This window comes from Penicillium coprophilum, assembly GCF_028826855.1.
Source record: "Penicillium coprophilum strain IBT 35676 chromosome Unknown utg000006l_segment0_segment0, whole genome shotgun sequence".
Lineage (NCBI taxonomy): Eukaryota > Fungi > Ascomycota > Eurotiomycetes > Eurotiales > Aspergillaceae > Penicillium > Penicillium coprophilum.
This window is the reverse complement of record NW_026622725.1, coordinates 644101-663084: the sequence shown is the minus strand read 5'-3', so window position 1 is coordinate 663084 and position 18984 is coordinate 644101. Positions and strand designations below refer to the sequence as shown.

At 49.5% G+C, this 18984-nt stretch overlaps 11 protein-coding genes across 11 annotated transcripts; 6 read left to right on the top strand and 5 right to left on the bottom strand.

Moving 5' to 3' along the window:
- Nucleotides 1–57: 57 nt before the first annotated feature.
- N7500_009257 (Nucleic acid-binding OB-fold) lies at nucleotides 58–600 on the bottom strand (the record flags this gene model as incomplete). The annotated part of the gene is made up of 1 exon (XM_056680398.1): nucleotides 58–600. One exon carries the CDS (start codon nucleotides 598–600, stop codon nucleotides 58–60), a length of 543 nt encoding a protein of 180 aa, XP_056527780.1.
- Nucleotides 601–641: 41 nt separating this feature from the next.
- Nucleotides 642–1788, bottom strand: N7500_009256 (Nucleic acid-binding OB-fold; the record flags this gene model as incomplete). The annotated part of the gene is made up of 3 exons (XM_056680397.1): nucleotides 642–942; nucleotides 993–1423; nucleotides 1477–1788. 3 exons carry the CDS (start codon nucleotides 1786–1788, stop codon nucleotides 642–644), a joined length of 1044 nt encoding a protein of 347 aa, XP_056527779.1.
- Nucleotides 1789–2587: 799 nt separating this feature from the next.
- Nucleotides 2588–3279, bottom strand: N7500_009255 (DNA-directed RNA polymerase II subunit RPB7; the record flags this gene model as incomplete). The annotated part of the gene is made up of 4 exons (XM_056680396.1): nucleotides 2588–2597; nucleotides 2660–2829; nucleotides 2891–2971; nucleotides 3031–3279. 4 exons carry the CDS (start codon nucleotides 3277–3279, stop codon nucleotides 2588–2590), a joined length of 510 nt encoding a protein of 169 aa, XP_056527778.1.
- A 152-nt stretch (nucleotides 3280–3431) lies between these two features.
- On the top strand, nucleotides 3432–3641 carry N7500_009254 (uncharacterized protein; the record flags this gene model as incomplete). Its single annotated transcript, XM_056680395.1, has 1 exon — nucleotides 3432–3641. One exon carries the CDS (start codon nucleotides 3432–3434, stop codon nucleotides 3639–3641), a length of 210 nt encoding a protein of 69 aa, XP_056527777.1.
- Nucleotides 3642–4497: 856 nt separating this feature from the next.
- N7500_009253 (2-hydroxy-palmitic acid dioxygenase MPO1) lies at nucleotides 4498–5268 on the top strand (the record flags this gene model as incomplete). Its single annotated transcript, XM_056680394.1, has 3 exons — nucleotides 4498–4530; nucleotides 4661–4720; nucleotides 4795–5268. The coding sequence occupies 3 exons, from the start codon at nucleotides 4498–4500 to the stop codon at nucleotides 5266–5268; spliced, it is 567 nt and encodes a 188-aa protein (XP_056527776.1).
- An 835-nt stretch (nucleotides 5269–6103) lies between these two features.
- On the top strand, nucleotides 6104–8227 carry N7500_009252 (F1F0 ATP synthase subunit alpha; the record flags this gene model as incomplete). The annotated part of the gene is made up of 5 exons (XM_056680393.1): nucleotides 6104–6175; nucleotides 6353–6510; nucleotides 6645–6701; nucleotides 6760–6880; nucleotides 6971–8227. The coding sequence occupies 5 exons, from the start codon at nucleotides 6104–6106 to the stop codon at nucleotides 8225–8227; spliced, it is 1665 nt and encodes a 554-aa protein (XP_056527775.1).
- Nucleotides 8228–8972: 745 nt separating this feature from the next.
- Nucleotides 8973–10307, top strand: N7500_009251 (methylenetetrahydrofolate dehydrogenase (NAD(+)); the record flags this gene model as incomplete). Its single annotated transcript, XM_056680392.1, has 4 exons — nucleotides 8973–9169; nucleotides 9369–9999; nucleotides 10060–10149; nucleotides 10224–10307. 4 exons carry the CDS (start codon nucleotides 8973–8975, stop codon nucleotides 10305–10307), a joined length of 1002 nt encoding a protein of 333 aa, XP_056527774.1.
- Nucleotides 10308–12098: 1791 nt separating this feature from the next.
- N7500_009250 (signal peptidase complex subunit 2) lies at nucleotides 12099–12787 on the bottom strand (the record flags this gene model as incomplete). Its single annotated transcript, XM_056680391.1, has 3 exons — nucleotides 12099–12326; nucleotides 12397–12695; nucleotides 12751–12787. The coding sequence occupies 3 exons, from the start codon at nucleotides 12785–12787 to the stop codon at nucleotides 12099–12101; spliced, it is 564 nt and encodes a 187-aa protein (XP_056527773.1).
- Nucleotides 12788–13070: 283 nt separating this feature from the next.
- On the top strand, nucleotides 13071–14114 carry N7500_009249 (ER membrane complex subunit EMC3; the record flags this gene model as incomplete). The annotated part of the gene is made up of 5 exons (XM_056680390.1): nucleotides 13071–13120; nucleotides 13174–13207; nucleotides 13287–13653; nucleotides 13709–13870; nucleotides 13924–14114. 5 exons carry the CDS (start codon nucleotides 13071–13073, stop codon nucleotides 14112–14114), a joined length of 804 nt encoding a protein of 267 aa, XP_056527772.1.
- Nucleotides 14115–14321: 207 nt separating this feature from the next.
- On the bottom strand, nucleotides 14322–15121 carry N7500_009248 (uncharacterized protein; the record flags this gene model as incomplete). The annotated part of the gene is made up of 2 exons (XM_056680389.1): nucleotides 14322–14420; nucleotides 14471–15121. 2 exons carry the CDS (start codon nucleotides 15119–15121, stop codon nucleotides 14322–14324), a joined length of 750 nt encoding a protein of 249 aa, XP_056527771.1.
- Nucleotides 15122–15275: 154 nt separating this feature from the next.
- N7500_009247 (MET18/MMS19 family protein) lies at nucleotides 15276–18720 on the top strand (the record flags this gene model as incomplete). The annotated part of the gene is made up of 5 exons (XM_056680388.1): nucleotides 15276–15357; nucleotides 15426–15699; nucleotides 15793–16030; nucleotides 16078–16266; nucleotides 16318–18720. The coding sequence occupies 5 exons, from the start codon at nucleotides 15276–15278 to the stop codon at nucleotides 18718–18720; spliced, it is 3186 nt and encodes a 1061-aa protein (XP_056527770.1).
- Between the last annotated feature and the right edge of the window lie 264 nt (nucleotides 18721–18984).

Genomic DNA, 18984 nt, shown 5'->3' with positions numbered 1-18984 from the left:
GGATACATACGTGGTATCATGCGTATCAAGCTAAGCCACAGACCGGCACTAGCTCACTTAGTTGTCGTCTCCATGGTTCCAGCTGGGCTGATTGTGGCCGAGAGGATTGCGCTGCGCGGTGGCATTTCTCCTAATAGGCTCCGGGGAAGGGTCCTCATAGTTATCCCAGTGAGACTTCATCATCTTATTGTGTGCATCGTGCTTTTGGGTAGGGACCTGGGGGGACGGCTCGTCGTAGTTATCCCAGTGGGATTCCATCATCTTATTGTGTGCATCGTGCTTTTGGGTAGGGACCTGGGGGGACGGCTCGTCGTAGTTATCCCAGTGGGATTCCATCATCTTATTGTGTGCATCGTGCTTTTGGGTAGGCTTGTTCTCCTTGGCGTCGGGCGATTCATCCCCCAGCTCAAATTGCGAAGCGAAGGTCTTGTTGCGGTTGGCGGTGTTGGCGCCTGCGGCCAGAGGCTCGTTCTTCTGCCTGCGCTCAGAGAGCTCGGCTTCGCCATCGTCATCAAAGAGGCGGTTCTCATAGAGGCGTTTGCCACGGCCGCCGAATGAGCTGATGATCCGTCCGTCGTCTTCGGTTTCTTCGTCGGTCATCTCGAAGTGACGATCTGCGTCACGACGGGGCTTGATCACGTTTAGCTTGGATTGGGGGATCCATTGCCTTCTTCGTTATCGCCGAAGCCGAAGTGGCGCACTTCTTCTCCTCGGGCGGTGCGTGAGTTCTTCACGGGGGTCTCAAAGTCGTCGAATTCCCAGTGGGTTAACTGTGGGGTCTTGGCTTGTTTGACTTCCGCTTTGGTCTCGCGCTCCGTGTTGTCACCACCGATCTCGAAGTGGTTGTATTTTCCAGGGGCGGATTTGTAGAAATGACGATCTTCGTCAACGGGCCCGTTCTTGGACAAGTCGGGCGGACCGTCATTCTTCACGAAGATGTCGCTGAAGTTGCGCACGGGAGGTCGCGAAGCCGAAGGCGCAAAGGGAGCCACAGGGGCGGGAGCCTTTTTGAGGGGGAGAGGAGCTCAGTCAAGGAACCGGCTCCGTAGGGGTCTTGGGTATATCTCTTGGCGGCAGCGTTTTTGGGTGTAATCGCGCGGCTTTCGTCTTCGGTGACCTCCTTGTTCGGCGAGAGGAGCTCAGTCAGGGAGTTGGCTGAGTAGGGATCTTTGAAGCGGCGCTTGCCCGGAGATGAGGAGCGATCGGGGAGCTTGGTCTCCACATTCTGAGAAGAAGGCTGCGAGGGAGCCACACGCGCTGTCTCGGCGTTCTTGAGGAGACGAACTTGATCTTTTCCATCACGAATGGGCCATTGACGTCCGCGCGCTCCGATAACCTCGACCTGCTTCAACAATGAGGCCTGGTCCCAGTAGATTCTGATCTGCTTGATCAATTGATTGGCATCGAAGTGGACGATGTGAACCTGCAGGACTATGCATTAGCTTTCGATAACGCGACGCGCGTCGGGGAATTTACCGTGGGGAAAGTCGCAACACGGTCGGCCAGGAAATTATCATCGAGCGAGGGGAGATAAACCCCACCACCCTCAGTGAATTCGAGGGTTGTTTCCATGTCTAGACATAGCGAGTCTGATCCCTCGATAGCGCTGATGACCTGGTTTGACTTTGTCTTGACAATGTTCGCGTTCTTCAACACATGAGTGATCACATTGTCGGCCTGCTCGAACTTCGTCGTGGTAGGAACGTAGATCAAGGAGACATCGTCGGCCAATTTAGCAGTCCTGGGGTTATCCAGGAACCGCTGGTATTCGGTCTTGAAGTAGGACATTGTCAACCGTATAGGGACGGGGGATTGAGAGGGAGATAGTCCAGATAGGATAGCTCTGGGATTATCTAGAAGGAGGCTAGATGCGAAGTTACAAGAAAACTATTTCTAAGAGAGAGAATGAGAGGAAGCCGTATACGAGGCCAAGTATGTATGTTGTACTCCGACAAAATAATATACAGGGGCACGCTAGAGCCAGTTAGTGCTCGGTACCTTGCATATATGCAAACATTCAATAAGAAAATAATTGTAAATGCAAATAGAAAACGCGCCAAAATCCCTAAAATTCTCTCAAAAAACACTTGAAAACACGCCAGTGTTTCACCCTAACGGGCCTAGGCTTGGGGGCTTGGCTTGGGGTCCGCGTCCCTCCGGCAACTGGATACACTTTGGCCTCAGCCTCTACAGGGGGGATGGATTGCACAGGGTTGGACATCCATGGATGTAACATAATGTACATTGGAGATTTCAGAGTACTGAACCGAGAAGGCCCTCAGCGATTGACAGGATCTTTAGGCGAGTCGGAAGCTGTTTCAGCTGTCTGCAATGCCGCTCAAATCAGACGTTCACGGGTAAGAGACAAGACCAGTGCTTCATTGATGGCCATTCAAATCAAAAGTATGCCATGTGTATCGAGCAGGGATTTGTCAAACTCCAGCTCCTGACCCGCCGGTTGTTTTTTATTTCTCTGTGGGGCAGTAAAGCCCTTCCAAGCATTTGCCGTATCTTCGAGGAACGATAGATAGCATGGTAGATTATCGTATGGGTGAAAAAGGTGGGTATGTGTTGCAATCGTGTCTCATTACAAGGGTCTGTTAAGGAATAAGCGCGTTAGAGATATCATATGCGGTGGTCCGAGTCCAAAGCAACTTACCCAAGATAATCCTCCTTGATGGTGCCAATAGCATTGATGGCAGCCACGTCGGGCTTGACACCAAGAATCTTCAACCGCAAACTGGTTCCTTTCTCGATCACTTGATCGGCATGATCAGTGTATTGCGGCGGCACAGTGTTGGGCTCCCATTTGATATCGGAGGGGATGTTCTGATGGCCTGTCAGTAGTGAAACTCAGAAGGTCCATGGTCAGAGGAAACGAAAAACATACCTTTCGCGCAATAAAGACAGACAATGGGCCCGCCAGGGTGAAGATGCCCGTAGGCTTAACAGAAGTAACAATGGCATCGACCTAAGCTCAGTCAGCAAGAATTCAAAGGAGATGGACAGCCTCGGATCCCAAGTGCATACCGTCTCACCACGGAATGGCTTCCAGATGATCGCACGATATCTAATGGTGTATTCCGCCATTCCAATTCCAGGCATCACCCGTCCCTCGCCAATATCAACCATGTCCATGACACAGATCACAAAGTGATCACCTGTGCACCGTCCCTCTTCCTCCTCGTTGAGTCGACCGATGAGGTACTCTCGCATGTTAGGTCCGAAATAGGACGGGTGCATGGAGATCACCTTGGTCTCTTCTTTTAGGAAGAACATATTCGCGGTTATGGTTGGATGAAAATGCGCTAATGCCGTGCGGAGTAGAACTATTCAAGTCGCGTTCGGGACAGTGATGCTGTCAATCGAGGTCGAGGGACGGCGTTTTCGACCACGAGCTCATGACCTGCAACGGATAAAGCACAAACAAAATGTGGCTGCCAGAAATGAGCGAGATGATATCCGAGTACCAGTGGGAGTGGCAGAAATTGTATCTGCCTTGGATCTTGAACGAGGAGGCAGATACAGTTGCTGCAGGCGCAAGCTTTCCCTTCGTAAGAGCATCTCCGGTCTGGTGGGCCAAGTTTGGGTGGTGGAGTCACGTGGTACGATTCTTGAATGGTGGGAAGTGGACTTGGTGACTTGATCTTTGCACGTCTAGAATCATTGAATCTCCCTTCTTCATTCAGTATATTACTTACTAAAGCAGGTAGTCAATAGGGTGCTTCAGAATGACTTGGCCATGATCGAGTGGAGGACTGCTTCTTATATGAAGAATGATTCGATGATCTATAGCAGACCATACATGTTTGACAACATGTACAGAAGTAGACAACAAATTTTTCCTGCTTTCGCGACTCCAATTCAACTTGCATCCTGTCGTTGTCTATATATAGCCTTGACTGGTCGTAGTTGACTGGTTCTTGTGTTTCAAAATTCGTTTGGATGTAGAGTGTGAAGGTATATATATATCCGCCCCCTGGTACCTTGAATTTAAATCATCATTTTGCAACCACCTTTTTAATTGACAATCTGGATACCCCATCTAGTTCTATATCATACAAGCAAAAAGCTGTCAATAGAAAAACACCCGCACTTGTAGGAAAATATGTATAGCAGTCTATGTAAAGCCGCACCGAAACATTCCGTACTAGACATTACAGTATTATACAGTTGACCATTTCTAATGCGACACGGAGGAGAAGTCCAATCAGAGCTACATAAACCCCTAAAGTGCAATGCAGGATATCCTAGTGAAACTATAATGTGAATGGTCTGATAGGCCTGTGCATCGGGGATTGTCATGCCTGGGAGCTCATGTATAGTATTACGCCAAGACCCAACGTCTCCCTCGGCCTGAGCCACATGACGCCAGGACCTTCAATATCAATTGCACCACTCAACGCTTTCCGATAAAGATGATGCTTGTCTGATCCCATCGCCCCGCAAAACTTTCTTCCCCCAGAATTCTCCATCTTTTGCTCCCAACCCGGCAACATGGCGCTTAATCTTGAGAAACAGTTGCTCTTCGTAAGTGGTCACGTCCAACTCCCAGAACGACTATAGCTGACTGTGACCTAGTACGGAGCCTACCATCACAATCCCGTACAGCGGCCCTACTCCCATTGCCAATGACGAACAACGTTTACTGACAGCACAGATCAATGTTGCAATTCATATCACCTGCGTTCCAGCCATACTGTTTACCGGCATCGTCCTCGTACGCGCACCTCGGCATTTCTGAACAAAAGAAGTTATCTTTAGTGTACAAAAGTACTAACCGTGACTCTCAAGGCTTGCAACTGCCCGCCCCTCGTCACCCTCCCGGACGCCCTCCACATTGATTACCTGCCGGTAAACGCCGGCACAATCGGCGCCATTATCTACGCCACCTTCTACATCCTCCTAGAGCCCATGGCCGGCGGCCTACTCGCGGCCCCCTTGATCGCAGCTGCATACTACGGAAACTACTTCCTCAGCGCATACGGCACCACCGTGAACTACTGGGCCGGAGGTATCCAAGTTGTGTCATGGCTGGCACAGTTTATCGGACACGGAGTATTTGAGAAGCGTGCTCCCGCCTTGCTGGATAATCTTGTTCAGGCTTTCCTGCTTGCGCCGCTATTTGTCTGGATGGAGGTTCTGTTCTTCTTCGGATATCGCCCGGAGCTCAAGGAGCGTTTTGAGAAGGGTGTTGAGGTGGAGATTCTGAAGTTCCGGAAACAAAAGAACGATAATGGCAAGGGCAAGGGCAAGACCGAGCAGTAGATGCTGGTGCATGCAGCATGCAGTAAGGGGATATATTGCTCGCCAAGACCGGGACTGTATGGTCTCGGGTTGTATTGGGTGATGGTGAACGTTTTAGTGAATTCATGGGTGCGTTGCTTCATGTTCATATGTATGTTATTGACAGAGCGAATTGTGTCGTTTCTTTTTTTCCAATCCCTTTTTCAAGTGTTATATTGCATTGTCGTTGACCAACTTGGTCTATACTTATGCCTTTCCCATGGAGTGAGCGTTGCTGTTTTGACCAAGACTGTATTGTATGAAAAGTCCAATGTTCTTCTGTATAGACTTGGAGATAGAAAATAGGGAAGAAGGACACGATCAAAGCCTCCCAACTATAGTACACATAGTGTACGGGACCCGTCTTCGGTTGCCGTGACGAAAACCATGACATAAGCGATTCACCTGACTTGGGATTCCGCCGATCCGAGAAGAGAAAAAAACGGAAGGAGAGTGGCCCGTGGCACACTTTTCCGGTCGGCAATGCAAATCGAAAAGTAACTCATTATGGCCTCGTAGAATATTTTGAAAAATTTGGAGAATTTATAGAATTAAAATATAGAAGAGAATAATGATTCAAATGTAAAAATATAGTAAGGAAAAGCGGACGAGATACACCGTGGCCTCACACTAGGGCCACCTCGGAGAGCCCAGCGTCCGAAAGGGTTTAGCGCAAGTCCTGAGAATCCAATCCTCCCCCCCCGACGACAAAGCTCTCCCTCCCGTCCACAATCCTCTCTCCTCTCCCGTTCTCTCTCCCCAATTACATCTCTCCCTCAGAGAATTCATCCTCCCATCCTCTGAACCCCCTTTCACAATGTTCAGAAACGCTCTGCGGTCGTCCAGCCGCTCCGTTGCGGCTGTTTCGGCCACTGGCCGCATCGCCTCGGTGAGTCCATCCCATCCTAGCCGCCTTCGTCCATCGCCAGTTCAACATCCTTCATCTCAATCTTGAGCTTGATCGATGCTCATACCTCATCACACCTCGACTACGATACTTCAACGATGGCTCGGACACATCGTCCTACTATGAGACGGTCATTAACAGGTTTTTCGTCCATTACAGGTCCGCGCGGCTGCTGCCGGTCCTCTCAACAGCGTTCGCTCCTACGCTTCCGAGGCCAAGGCTAGCCCTACCGAGGTCTCTTCCATCCTTGAGCAGCGCATCCGTGGTGTCTCTGAGGAGGCTGGTCTCGCTGAGACCGGTCGTGTTCTGTCGGTCGGGTACGTCAATTCTCCCAGGGCGGCTGGGGGCGCGAAAAAAAAATTCGGTCCCCGGCTACAATCCCATCGAATCCGCCATTCTTTATCAACATTCGACACAACATCGACATAGAAACTGATTGAGCTTTAAATAGTGATGGTATCGCCCGTGTCCACGGTATGACCAACGTCCAGGCTGAGGAGCTGGTCGAGTATGTGAACCCCCAAAGTCTTGGCATCACCCAGTCCGGAAAACTAACTTGTCTTCAGGTTCGCCTCTGGCGTTAAGGGTATGTGCATGAACCTCGAGGCTGGCCAGGTCGGTGTCGTGCTTTTCGGTTCCGACCGTCTCGTCAAGGAGGGTGAGACCGTCAAGCGTACCGGCGAGATTGTAAGCATCTCAACCCAACCCCTGGGTTCATTTTGATATTGGACCCTGAATCCATCACCCCCTTCGCAACGTCTCTAATACCACATCTAGGTCGAGGTCCCCGTCGGCCCCGAGCTGCTCGGCCGTGTCGTCGATGCTCTCGGTAACCCCATTGATGGCAAGGGTCCCCTTAACACCAAGGAGAAGCGCCGTGCCCAGCTCAAGGCCCCCGGTATTCTGCCCCGTCAGTCCGTCAACCAGCCCGTGCAGACTGGTATGAAGTGTGTCGACTCCATGGTCCCCATCGGCCGTGGTCAGCGTGAGTTGATCATTGGTGATCGTCAGACTGGTAAGACCGCTGTCGCTCTCGACACCATGCTCAACCAGAAGCGTTGGAACAACAGCAAGAACGCCACCGAGGAGGAGAAGCTCTACTGTATCTACGTCGCCGTCGGTCAGAAGCGTTCCACTGTTGCCCAGCTCGTCAAGACCCTTGAGGAGCAGGATGCCATGAAGTACTCTGTCATCGTCGCTGCCACCGCCTCTGAGGCCGCTCCCCTGCAGTACATTGCTCCCTTCACTGGCTGCGCCATGGGTGAGTGGTTCCGTGACAACGCCCGCCACGCCGTGATCATCTACGATGATCTGTCCAAGCAGGCCGTTGCTTACCGTCAGATGTCTCTGCTTCTCCGTCGTCCCCCCGGACGTGAGGCTTACCCCGGTGATGTCTTCTACCTTCACTCTCGTCTCCTCGAGCGTGCTGCCAAGATGAACAAGACCCACGGTGCTGGTTCCTTGACTGCCCTTCCCGTCATTGAGACCCAGGGTGGTGATGTGTCCGCTTACATTCCCACCAACGTCATTTCCATCACTGATGGTCAGATCTTCTTGGAGTCCGAGCTGTTCTACAAGGGTATCCGTCCCGCCATTAACGTCGGTCTGTCCGTGTCCCGTGTCGGTTCCGCCGCCCAGGTCAAGGCCATGAAGCAGGTCGCCGGTTCCCTCAAGCTGTTCTTGGCTCAGTACCGTGAGGTCGCTGCCTTCGCCCAGTTCGGTTCCGATCTTGATGCCTCCACCAAGCAGACCCTTGCCCGTGGTGAGCGTCTGACTGAGCTCCTCAAGCAGAAGCAGTACTCCCCCATGGCCGTTGCCGACATGGTTCCTCTGATCTTCGCTGGTGTGAACGGTCTCATCGACACCATCCCCGTTGACAAGATCCTCACCTGGGAGTCCGACCTCCTTGCTCACCTCAAGAGCTCCCACCCCGAGATCCAGGCCACCATCGAGAAGGAGGGCCAGGTCTCCAAGGAGACTGAGGCTACCCTCAAGAAGGTCATCTCCACCTTCAACTCCACCTTCAACGCATAAGTGAAGAAATAAGTCGGATGATCCTTCGTGGTCGGCTTTGTTTTCTTGACTCTATGTGTATAGACAAGATAGCCTGTACAATTTTGAGCCCATTGTTTTTCTGTTCTTCTTGGTGCCGGTGCTTGGTAGGAGATCCTAAGTCTGCCTCTGGATGTAGCGATGTAATTATCTGCATGATCCTGGGAGGCGGACCAGGGATTTCCCGTAGTGCTGTTCGAGAAAGAACTCAAATGACTTTGGTCTGCCAAAATGTGATTATATCCTGTACGTTTAGATTTTATCCGCGCATCGAGGGCGCGAGATGGGTGGACGACCGCTCTAATTCCGTCTGATCTCCTGAGGCTCTCCATGTTGGACCGCAATTATTTTCATTTGTTCAATCGTTCATACTGTAATTGTAGACTGTAGGCTTTTTTTCTTTTTTTTTTGCTACTATAAGTTTTCGCATCGACCCGATGAAGACATCTCAAAGTTAGCCCCAAACTGAAAACCATTCAAATTGATATACACCCCAACCATCTGAAGGCAATGGTCATAAGTTGTAGGTCCATCTAGAATCTCAGGCTTGATATTCTATACCCTCGACATCTACACAAAAGACACCCGGCAATTGCGGCCGAAACCAGCATCCGCTGTTATCGATAAGCGATCAAAGTTTTCCCGGAGATGGTCAAGTCCCCCGCGTGCGAGGAACTTCACTCTTCGCTGTTACTGATTATATTGTGATTTTCGCCCTATTCTCGTCATGTCTGCCCCTACCGATAAGCCTGCCTCCTCCTGCAAGGTGATGTTGAGCAAGAATGTTGCCAACCGCCTCCTCAGCGAAGTCCACGAAGGCCTCAAGACTCTCGAGAAGCCGCCTCATTTGGTCGGCCTGCTAGCCAACAATGACCCCGCCGCGCTGATGTATGCGCAGATGACACAGAAGACCTGCGAGGAGAAGTGAGTTCTACGCCATCTTGATATTATCCGGCTTCAATGGCTCCAATCGCTTCTTTGGTGGGTTGAATGGTGGGGGTCAGAAGTATGATTCATACATACCCCTCGGCCAGAAAAAAAAAACAACCAAACAACCAAACAAGTCTAAAAGCACACCAAACAACTCAATTGAAACAATTTACTAACGCAATTTCGGTCCCAGTGGCTTCAAGTACACCATGCGTGAAGTGTCCCGCGATGACATCGAACAAGCCATCCTCAACGCAAACACCGACAACAACGTGGACGGCATCATCGTCTATTACCCTATCTTCGGCACCCGCCAGGACCAGTACCTGCAGCAGATTGTCGATATCAACAAGGACGTCGAAGGCCTAAGCCACCGCTACATCTTCAACATGTACCAGAACATTCGCTTCCTGGACGACGCTAAGCGCCAGAAGTCCATCCTGCCCTGCACCCCGTTGGCCAACATTAAGATCCTCGAGTACCTGAACATCTACAACACTATCTTGCCTTACGGAAATCGCCTCTTTGGACACACAATCTGCGTTGTGAACCGCTCTGAGGTCGTGGGTCGCCCGCTTGCTGCTCTGCTGGCTAACGATGGTGCTTGTGTTTACTCCGTTGATATTACCGGTGTGCAGAAGTTCACTCGTGGTGAGGGATTGCGGAAGAATACGCACGAAGTTGTTGATCTTGACGGCAAGACCTTGAAGGATGTCGTGCCGCTTTGTGATGTGGTTATCACTGGTGTTCCCAGTGACAAGTACAAGTTCGACACCAGCCTTCTGCGTGAGGGTGCTGTTTGTGTCAATTTCTCTAGCGAGAAAGTATGTTTTATTAGAGCTTTTGAGTTGATTAAGAGCTTGTTGCTGACTGTTCTGATTTAGAACTTCCCCTACGAGGTCCGAGACAAGGCCTCGCTCTTCGTTCCCTCTATTGGAAAGGTCACCATTGTTGTCCTCTTGCGGAACCTGCTGGTATGTTTCATCTTTCTACTTCATTCACATGCTCAGTGGTCCTTTGCAACACCATCTAACATGACAAATTACAGAGACTCATCCAGAACAAGCGAATGGATGATGTCAAGCCTGCCGAGGCTACAGAACGTCCTGGCACCCTTGAGGCCTCATCGTAGGTTGCGTACCGCCCATTGTCATTTCAATCTTGATGGCCATGCCCTGAGCTGGTCATATCGTAAAAAATTATAGATATTCTGTTTGTTATTAGCCATTTATACTCTGAAACTTTCACGTTTCTTCTTTTGTTTTCTGCGCTTAGATATCTCCCATTCGCATCCTATGTTTGGAACTTATGGAGCTTGTCTCAATTGACTTGTCTATTCTTCCATGAACAAAGACTGGCTCCCGTTACCATGAAAGGTTGTTAATTACATACTCCGAACTTGAATAATACTTTAATAGAAAATCTCCCAGCCCAGGACTCGCAGAACCATATTAATAAGGAGTAACAAATTGTTCTAAAGACAATTGGGATGGAGAACAGTCACTCCGTATAGACAAAACAACGTACCATCCTGGCGGTTTCAGACAGCTACATCAGATATTTCCGCACCTCGAAGCTTCCAGCGCTCCGGGAAAAGCATGTGAAAAGATACCACAACGAAAGAGCCAAGCTGACCTCCAATGGCCCGAAAGGACAAGTCTACCGAGGCAAGACAACGACTAGGAAAACAAAGGATTCAAAAAAGGCAATCCATGAGATGAAGAAGGGGGTAAACACAAGAGCCAACACAATCCAACACCAATATGGTCTCAGTAAATACAGACACCAAAGAAAGAGGTCCCGTCAGCTACTTTCCCAACTAGCAAGCTGATCAATCCCAGCCAACATCCGTCCCAGTGTCTGAGCCGCCGACATTGTGCTGTTGTCTCTGGTGATGATTTGCCAGAGACGCCTTGGAGGAAGCACAGGCGTAACAAGCTTACAAACAGTCGTATAATGAAAGATTATGGTTCCGATCGCGCTCGGTAAGTATTCTGTTCCACCTGCTATGAATGTTAAGGAATCGACTTTGTGCAATTTGTTCAGCAACAGGTTCAGCTGGCTCTTTTCCGGTCTCATCTATAGACGACTTGGTGGTTTCAGCAGCGGTGGGTGTTATGATTCATGTCAAGTCCGATTACCATTGTTTGATTTCAAGTGTTTCGGTGGCATTGACCAGGGGTTCGACATCCTCATGAGAGATGTAGACAAGCGCTACTATCATCTCTGGGAAAACTGCGAGATAGTTGGCTCTTAGTCTAACTACTCACTCATACAATGTTTTCCGTGAGATGCGAGCTTAGCACGAGGTCGACGGAGGATAAATACCATAGAGCCCATATTGGAGGTCTTGAAGATTGTGAAAAGTAGACGTGAAGGGATCTTGATGATTCAAACTTGACTGAGAGTGGAATTATTTAGTCCAAGAGCAGTTGAGCGGTAAGGTGATGTGTGATGGAAGCATATCATAGGCAAAGTTGTCCTAAGTTCGAACTTGCTGAGCTTTGAGACTCTTGGAAGGTCCAAGTCAACTCCGAACCTCTTCAAGCTTGGAAAGTGCAGTTGACCCAGGCTCCTTCTAGGAAGTGTTGATTCACGTGAACTCAATAGCCCTAGGTAGGACACCATGTATCAACGAATCAAGCTCAGACGCGCACCTTATGAGCAGCTCTACTCACATACTAGATTGATTCCACGGCCGATTAATACCAAAAAAAGGCACATGTACTGTTAGGACGTGTCTGATTTACTATGCTCAATGAAAAGCAAAACACAGAAAACCGATCTCTTCCTTGCTCATTTGAACATTTTATGAAAATGCACTGTTCTTTATCCCTTTCAGAGAATGGACTATGTAGCTTTGTGCTTTGCAATAGTCCCGAAGACATAACCTCTGTTTGTAATTGATAGGTAGCCTTCCATTTTAGCCAGACTTCTTTTCAATCTGTTTCGCCGCCAACCTCAACACATCAATCTCGCTGGCTACCCAGCGACGGAAAGGTTCGGGGTGGAATACACCGTCTGCCGAGAACCAAGTTGTGAAAGGCGCCTCACACCACTTGTCCTGGAGAACTTTGCCTGAGGCAGACTTATAGATGACATGCAACTTGTAGAGCTTGGAGAACTTTTTGGCTGATGATGAGACAGATATCTATAGATAAATCCATTAGTAGCCTTCCAAGAAATATCATCTCGAAAGAGTCAAAGATCGATCAACATACCGTTTCCCCTGTCTTTCTCTTCCCGGAGTATACCTCGCCAGCCTCGACGGCCCAAATCCAGTATGTCAGAATGCTGTTCAAGACAAAATATGTCCCTACTGCTGTGATAATCCAAGGCGAGGTAGTTGCTTCCCAGCCAAGTGTGCGGTCTGCATAGAAAGTAAACCCTGCGATTGCGACAGCGCTATATCCAAGCAGGAAGCGAATGTTTGACTTCGAGTAGTCCGGTGTGAAAGCATATGGCGCAGGAAGGTTGGTAAGGTAAGGAAGGAGAGCATCGTCGCTCGTAGACTTGAGATCTGTTGCTCACATTGTTAGTGTTGTGGCTGTATAGAGTAGATTCGGCTTACGGACCATTGGTCGAGTAGACCGGCACCTTGTTGGAAGCCATGACAAATTTGAGAGTATATGTGAACAGAGAGCTTTCTAAAATCCAAAAGACCGGGTGTGTTTCAGCATTCAGTGGTCAAGACAGGACTGTTGTTTATCGCAGGACAAAGATGCGGCGTGGCCCTTTGGAGAAAGCTGGAGCTAACACGGGCCAATGACATCCCTCTCCGCCTGGCAACCTCTCCTTCGCGGCCCCTTCAACTTTCCATCCCCCACCTGCAGCGACCACTGATTTATTGTTTGGTTCAAAGGAGTCACTTCTTTGATTCTTATTCTGCCTCAATATGGCAATCCAGGGGGCTGAGCAGACCATCCTTAGGGATCCGGCACTATTGTGAGAGAGCATGATTCGATCGAGCGGAAGTGAAACTGACAGTTTGCTTATAGCTATTGGATTCTCTTTCCCATTTCAATTGTTATGGTATGGTCTGCATCCGGCGCTTGAATCTTGAATACTCGCGATGCCTCTGACAGTGAAACTAACTCCTCTTCTTGCATAGATCCTGACCGGAATCCTTCGCCATTATGCCACGGTCCTGATGAACTCGACCCCCAAATCTCCATCTACTCTTGCCGAGTCTCGCGAGCGCCTTGCTCTTATCCGCGGTGTGAACCTCCGCAATAATGCCTGCTCCGTGCTCGACCGCGAGTCTTTCGAGATCCGCAAGAACTACATGGTTACTGGATTCCGCAACGGCTCATTTCTGAAGGACCCTAACAATCGTGGCCAACCGCCCGCGAACCCCATGACTGATCCTGCCGGTATGGAAGCTATGATGGGGATGCTTAAGGGAAACATGATGATGATGATCCCGCAAACCTTGATCATGAGCTGGATCAATGCCTTCTTCTCTGGCTTTGTCATCTGTATGTCGCATTTTGATACGAATGGACACGAGCAACGAGCTTACAAGTTTCGCAGTGAAATTGCCCTTCCCGCTTACCATTCGGTTCAAGTCAATGCTGCAGTCTGGTGTCATGACTCGCGACCTTGATGTGCAATGGGTCTCCAGTCTTTCGTGGTACTTCCTCAACTTGATGGGACTTCAGTCCGTTTTCGGATTCATCCTCGGCAGTGATAACTGTATGCATATTATCTGATCCTTGCCCATAAGAACTGTGACTAATAATTTATAGCTGCCAACCAGATGGCCCAGCAGATGGGTATGGCTAACCCTGCTGCAATGGTCAACCCGCTCCAGCCCGGTCAAGACCCCGACAAGTTGTATCTGAATGAAGCAGAGAACTTGGAAGTGATGGAGCACTTCTGCATTCTCGATGGAGTGGAAGAGAGAATCTTGGAAAACTTTGCTCCTGCGGGGATCTAATCTTCCTTTGACGTTGCATGTGATGTCTTGTGTTGGTGTATATACGTGTTTTGAGGTCATCGCTGGCTCTGGACAGCATAAAGAATAGAGTGTGCCATGTCATTCGAACAAGCCACAATCTTGTGGATCTACATTATATGCTCGAGTGTGCTTGGATGACGCATGTTGCACAATTTCTGTGACTCGTATTTCATCACTCATATCCAATCAGTCTTGACGGTAATTAATAACATCATTCAATATCCAGACCTCCCCATTATGGACCTTCTCCGCAACTGAATCAACTTCAATATTGCCAGGTTGAATCTATGCACAGTCAGTTACCATACCAACGACTCACAGAGGACAAAACCTACGAATATCTTATCACCCTCTTTTGTCCATTTCAACTTCTCCCCTCCAAGCGTCTCAACCTCTTCCCCAACTCTCCAGGGGCTGACAGGGATGAGATGGGCTTCCACGAATCGCTGTAGATTTCGCTTTGCCCGGTCTTGACCATCTTGGCCCTCATATGCATTTACCTCTCCAAACTTCTTGTAGTCCTCTGGATTTTCCCAGGGCTTCCGTGGAAGGGCCTGGATTGCACTGTTACGCGGTGCTAGAACTGTTATGTTCTTGGATGCATCGTTAAGGCGGTTGGCGATTGGCTCGAAGTCACGGGTCAAACGCGCAAAGATATTGATGCCTTTGGTCTTGGGTAGAACATCTGAGATGATAGGACTATCACTGTCTTTTGAGTTCACATCCTCGTCTGGAGCCGTCTTCTGTGGCTGGACAATACCAGGGAGTATCTTATCCATTATTGATTGATGCTCTTTGTGCTCGAGAGCTAGTGGCTGTTGACGTGAAGGGAAAGGAGATGATAGGCCCCACAGTGCAGATACTGAACTAGCAAGAAGAATTGTAAATAGAATGGATGTTGTTAGTCGGTTCGATCCCATGCTGCGGATTGGAGCCATTTTGTTGCCAATGACGCCGGACAGAGAAGCAGGTCTCGCTACAGCCATGACGCAACAGGCCTTGCCACGTGATACTTAGAGATAACAGAGTCACCTGATCCTTATCGATAAGGGCATTCAGCCACAAGAAATTGGCCGATGCGAGCTTGATCTTGCCCCCGCAATCTACACGCCTGGCGCTCCTAATTGATTGATCGGTATCATGTCAGCGCTGCAGAGCTTTATGCTGGTCGTAGACCACGACAAAGAAGAGGCCAAACGCATTGCTGAGGGAATTGCGCAAGGTGCGCCCAATTGGCCCCGCACTCGAGACTGCTTCAAACCGTTGCATTACTAACGGTGATGCTTATAGATGTTGAGACCAGGAAAGCGACTTTAATTGATACCGTCCAATCTCTCGGCGAATATATTAATGATGAAGATCCGATTCTACGCGGAAAAGCGATTTCCTATCTTACAGCCATCATCCAAGCCCTCTCACCGAAATACCTCTCGAGACAACAGATCCAAGTCCTGACTACATTCTTCTGTGATAGAATTGAGGATGGGGGTGCCGTTGATGGGCTGCGTACCCTCCAGGGTCTGGATCGATTCAACAAATTTTTGGCTACTCAAGTAGCGCAAGCGTACGTGCCATACTTTGCGGTTACATGTGACATCCCTGTGTTCGCTGGGGTAAAGCTCAAATCAATGAACCTAGCGCTGATTCATTGATATAGTCTCTTTTCAAACTTCCAAGATCTCCAATCTCGGTCTCAAACACAGCGATTCCACGTCTATCAATTGCTAAATGATTTAATGTCGAATCATCGCGGAGCTATGCGTGACATGGGAGATATCTCGCTCCTGGGTGTTGTTGATATCATGACGGGGGAGAAAGACCCGAGAAACTTGATGATTGTTTTCTCGATCTTGAAAGTGATTATGGTGGAATGGGACATCTCGAACCACGTTGAAGTATGTAGATTTTCTCGAAGCTCGTGGATTCCTCTAACACTAGGTAGACTCTTTTCGACTCAGTATACAACTACTTCCCCATCACATTTCGACCCCCGCCCAACGACCCTTATGGAATCACCGCACAGGACCTGAAGAGTCGTCTTCAAGAATGCATCTCTTCGACAAGGCAATTTGCGCCCCATGCTATCCCCGCTTTATTGGACAAGCTTGATTCTACTTCTCCCAATGTAAAGGTAAGACCGCCCAACACCTTGTGATCTTGGAACCATCTAATATATTTATAGAAAGATGCACTTAATACACTGATCGCGTGTATCCATTCATACGACCCAGACACAGTGTCCAAGTATTCCATTACCATATGGGAAGTCCTCAAGTTTGAGATTCTCAATGCCCAAGAGGAGTTTTTATCTGAAAGCTCCCTGGAGGCTCTGCAGGCAATCGCCCAACGGCTATCTGAAGGAGTTACCGAAGTGTCACAAGAATTGCCTCTTGCAAAGTTCCTTCAGCCAATCACTAAGGAGTGCAATGAGCAGCTTCAGGAGCCTCAAAACAAGAAGGCCAAGCCGGCTCAGTCGATTCTCAGCTGTGTGGCTGCTGCTTCGCCTGTTTCCTTCATTGTTGTTGTACAAACCATTGTAGCCCCCATCTTCACACTTTACCAAGAAGCGGACGGAATCATCAAACAAAGGGCACTTCTCGAAACTTTGAATGTCTTGTTCGAAGCTGCTACAGCAGTGTTCGGACAGTGGACCACCCGAGGTGGTGAGGCCGCTATTGAAAATCCCTTACTCGAATTCAAGGACCAATTCTCGGATCTCTTTGGCCAGGCATTGATGGGTGCAGCCAAGGAAGAGGTTTCCTTCCGAGTGACTGCCTTGAAGGGCTTCTTGCGCCTCTCGACTTTGCGCAATTTCTTCCAAGAAAATGAGATTGGGCTTTTCGTGCAATATCTTGATGAAATCCTTCTCAAGGAGGAATCCGTGGGTCGGGATGATCTAAAGAAAGAAGCAATCGCTGCTCTTGCTGAGATTTCCAAGCACAAGCCCCGCCTGATTGTGGACATTACTTTTCCTGCGTTTGTGGCAACTCTGCCAGAGGAAGATGATGGTTCGGTTGCCCCGTATTTGCCGACACTGGAGACGCTTGCTCAGATCAGTGTCGAGAGAGACATTTTCGAGACACTTTTCCGTCGCCTGTTTAGCAAACTGTCGATTCTGCTGCAAAAGGAGCAACCCGGGTCAGTTGCCTACCCACGCGCCATCCTCATCACTTTGCTTTATGTCATGCAACAGAGAAACATGGAGCAAGATCAGAGTGTGGATCTGTACTTTGACAAGGTTGTAGTTGGGCTTTGTCGTGATGTCTCAGCAGCAGCCTCTGGTAAGGCAAAGAACCGGATTCTCAATGATCCTACTGTGCTTGACACTTTGGGTCGACTTTGCAATCTCCTTGTGCGGTCTGTTTCTACTCAGAAGCAGGAACAGGTTGCCGAAAATGTCTACAGCCTCTTCTCTGCAGCTGAAGATTTTGTGCCTATTCCGTTCACTCAGACCACAACTGCGGATCAAGAACGTACGATCATTATCTCGACATACCTACTCGCGGGAATATCCAAGGACTGCAGCGATAACATTCCGCATACAAATCCAGACATGTCGGCTTTGTTGTTGGACCTGGTCCACCGCTCAGTCTCGAGCGCCGAACCAGCAACACACCAAGCCTATCTGCGTCACTTGGCCTTGCTTGTCAACAAGTTCCTATCGAAGCAGGATGTGACAATTGCCGAGAAACTCTTTGATTCTCTCCTCCAAGGCCAGGACACAGAATCACAAAGTCTCAATTCTGCAACCATTCGCACCATATTCTGGCTATCCAAAGCCTTGATCCTTCGCATAGCCCCCACAACCACTCACATCATAACCTCCCTCCTCGCCCTTCTCTCATCCCCAGACCAACAAACCAGCGCAACAGCAGCACAATGCTTCTCCATAATCCTTGGCGAAGATGACATCCTCTCTGCAACTAACGGCGCCACAATCCGCCTCCTCTGCAGACAGCGCCTCTTCACAACAGTCATCCCCCTGATCTCATCTCGCATCCGCGAAGTGAACATAGCTGGTACAGACGACTCTGCCGCCACCCCCAAAGCGCCCAACCACATCAAACCAGCCTATCTAACCGCCCTCGCGGGTATTCTTTCCACAATCCCCACGGCCTTGGTCATGCCAGAACTCCCCACCCTACTCCCCCTCCTCCTGCAATCTCTCGACCTCCAGACCGCCGACTCTGTCGCTGTCCGCACAGCAACGCTCGATACCCTCGCCGTCATTATCCGTGATAACGGTGTCGCCGTCATCGACCAGTGCGGCCACGTCCAGAGTCTTGTCACCAGACTCCTCAAAACAACGGCTACAAATACCGGCCCTGGCGCGGTTAATAGCCCCCGTCTCCGTGCGGACGCTTTGAAATGTCTCAATCTCCTCGCTACGCATCAGGTGCCCGGTGCTGCAGCTAACGCGCGCGCGCCGCCAGGCATCTCGCCTCTCTTGCCTGTCAAGAGCCAGGTTCTGAGATCCTTGCGGGCGGTTCTTGATGACCCCAAGCGCGATGTGCGGAAAGCAGCGGTTGATGCCAGAGCTGCTTGGCTGCGTGGTGTAGATGATGCGCCAGAAGAGGAAGATTGAATGTTCTTGGATTAAAGAAGATTACACTTGCATTAAGTTTAGAGGTTTATTTACTATCATACATTGAGCATTTACTATTGTTGGCAGAAATCGGGGTTTCCAGGTTTCATCGTTCTGTGATGTAATAGCAATCAAAGGGATGTTTCAATTGTCCATGCACTCCCTGTTCATGGTATCTCCAGAAGGTGGACAACTCCAGCATCGATATAGAAGGTAAGTGTACCTGCTATCACGTGATGTGTTCACCGTGGCCAACCCTAATTG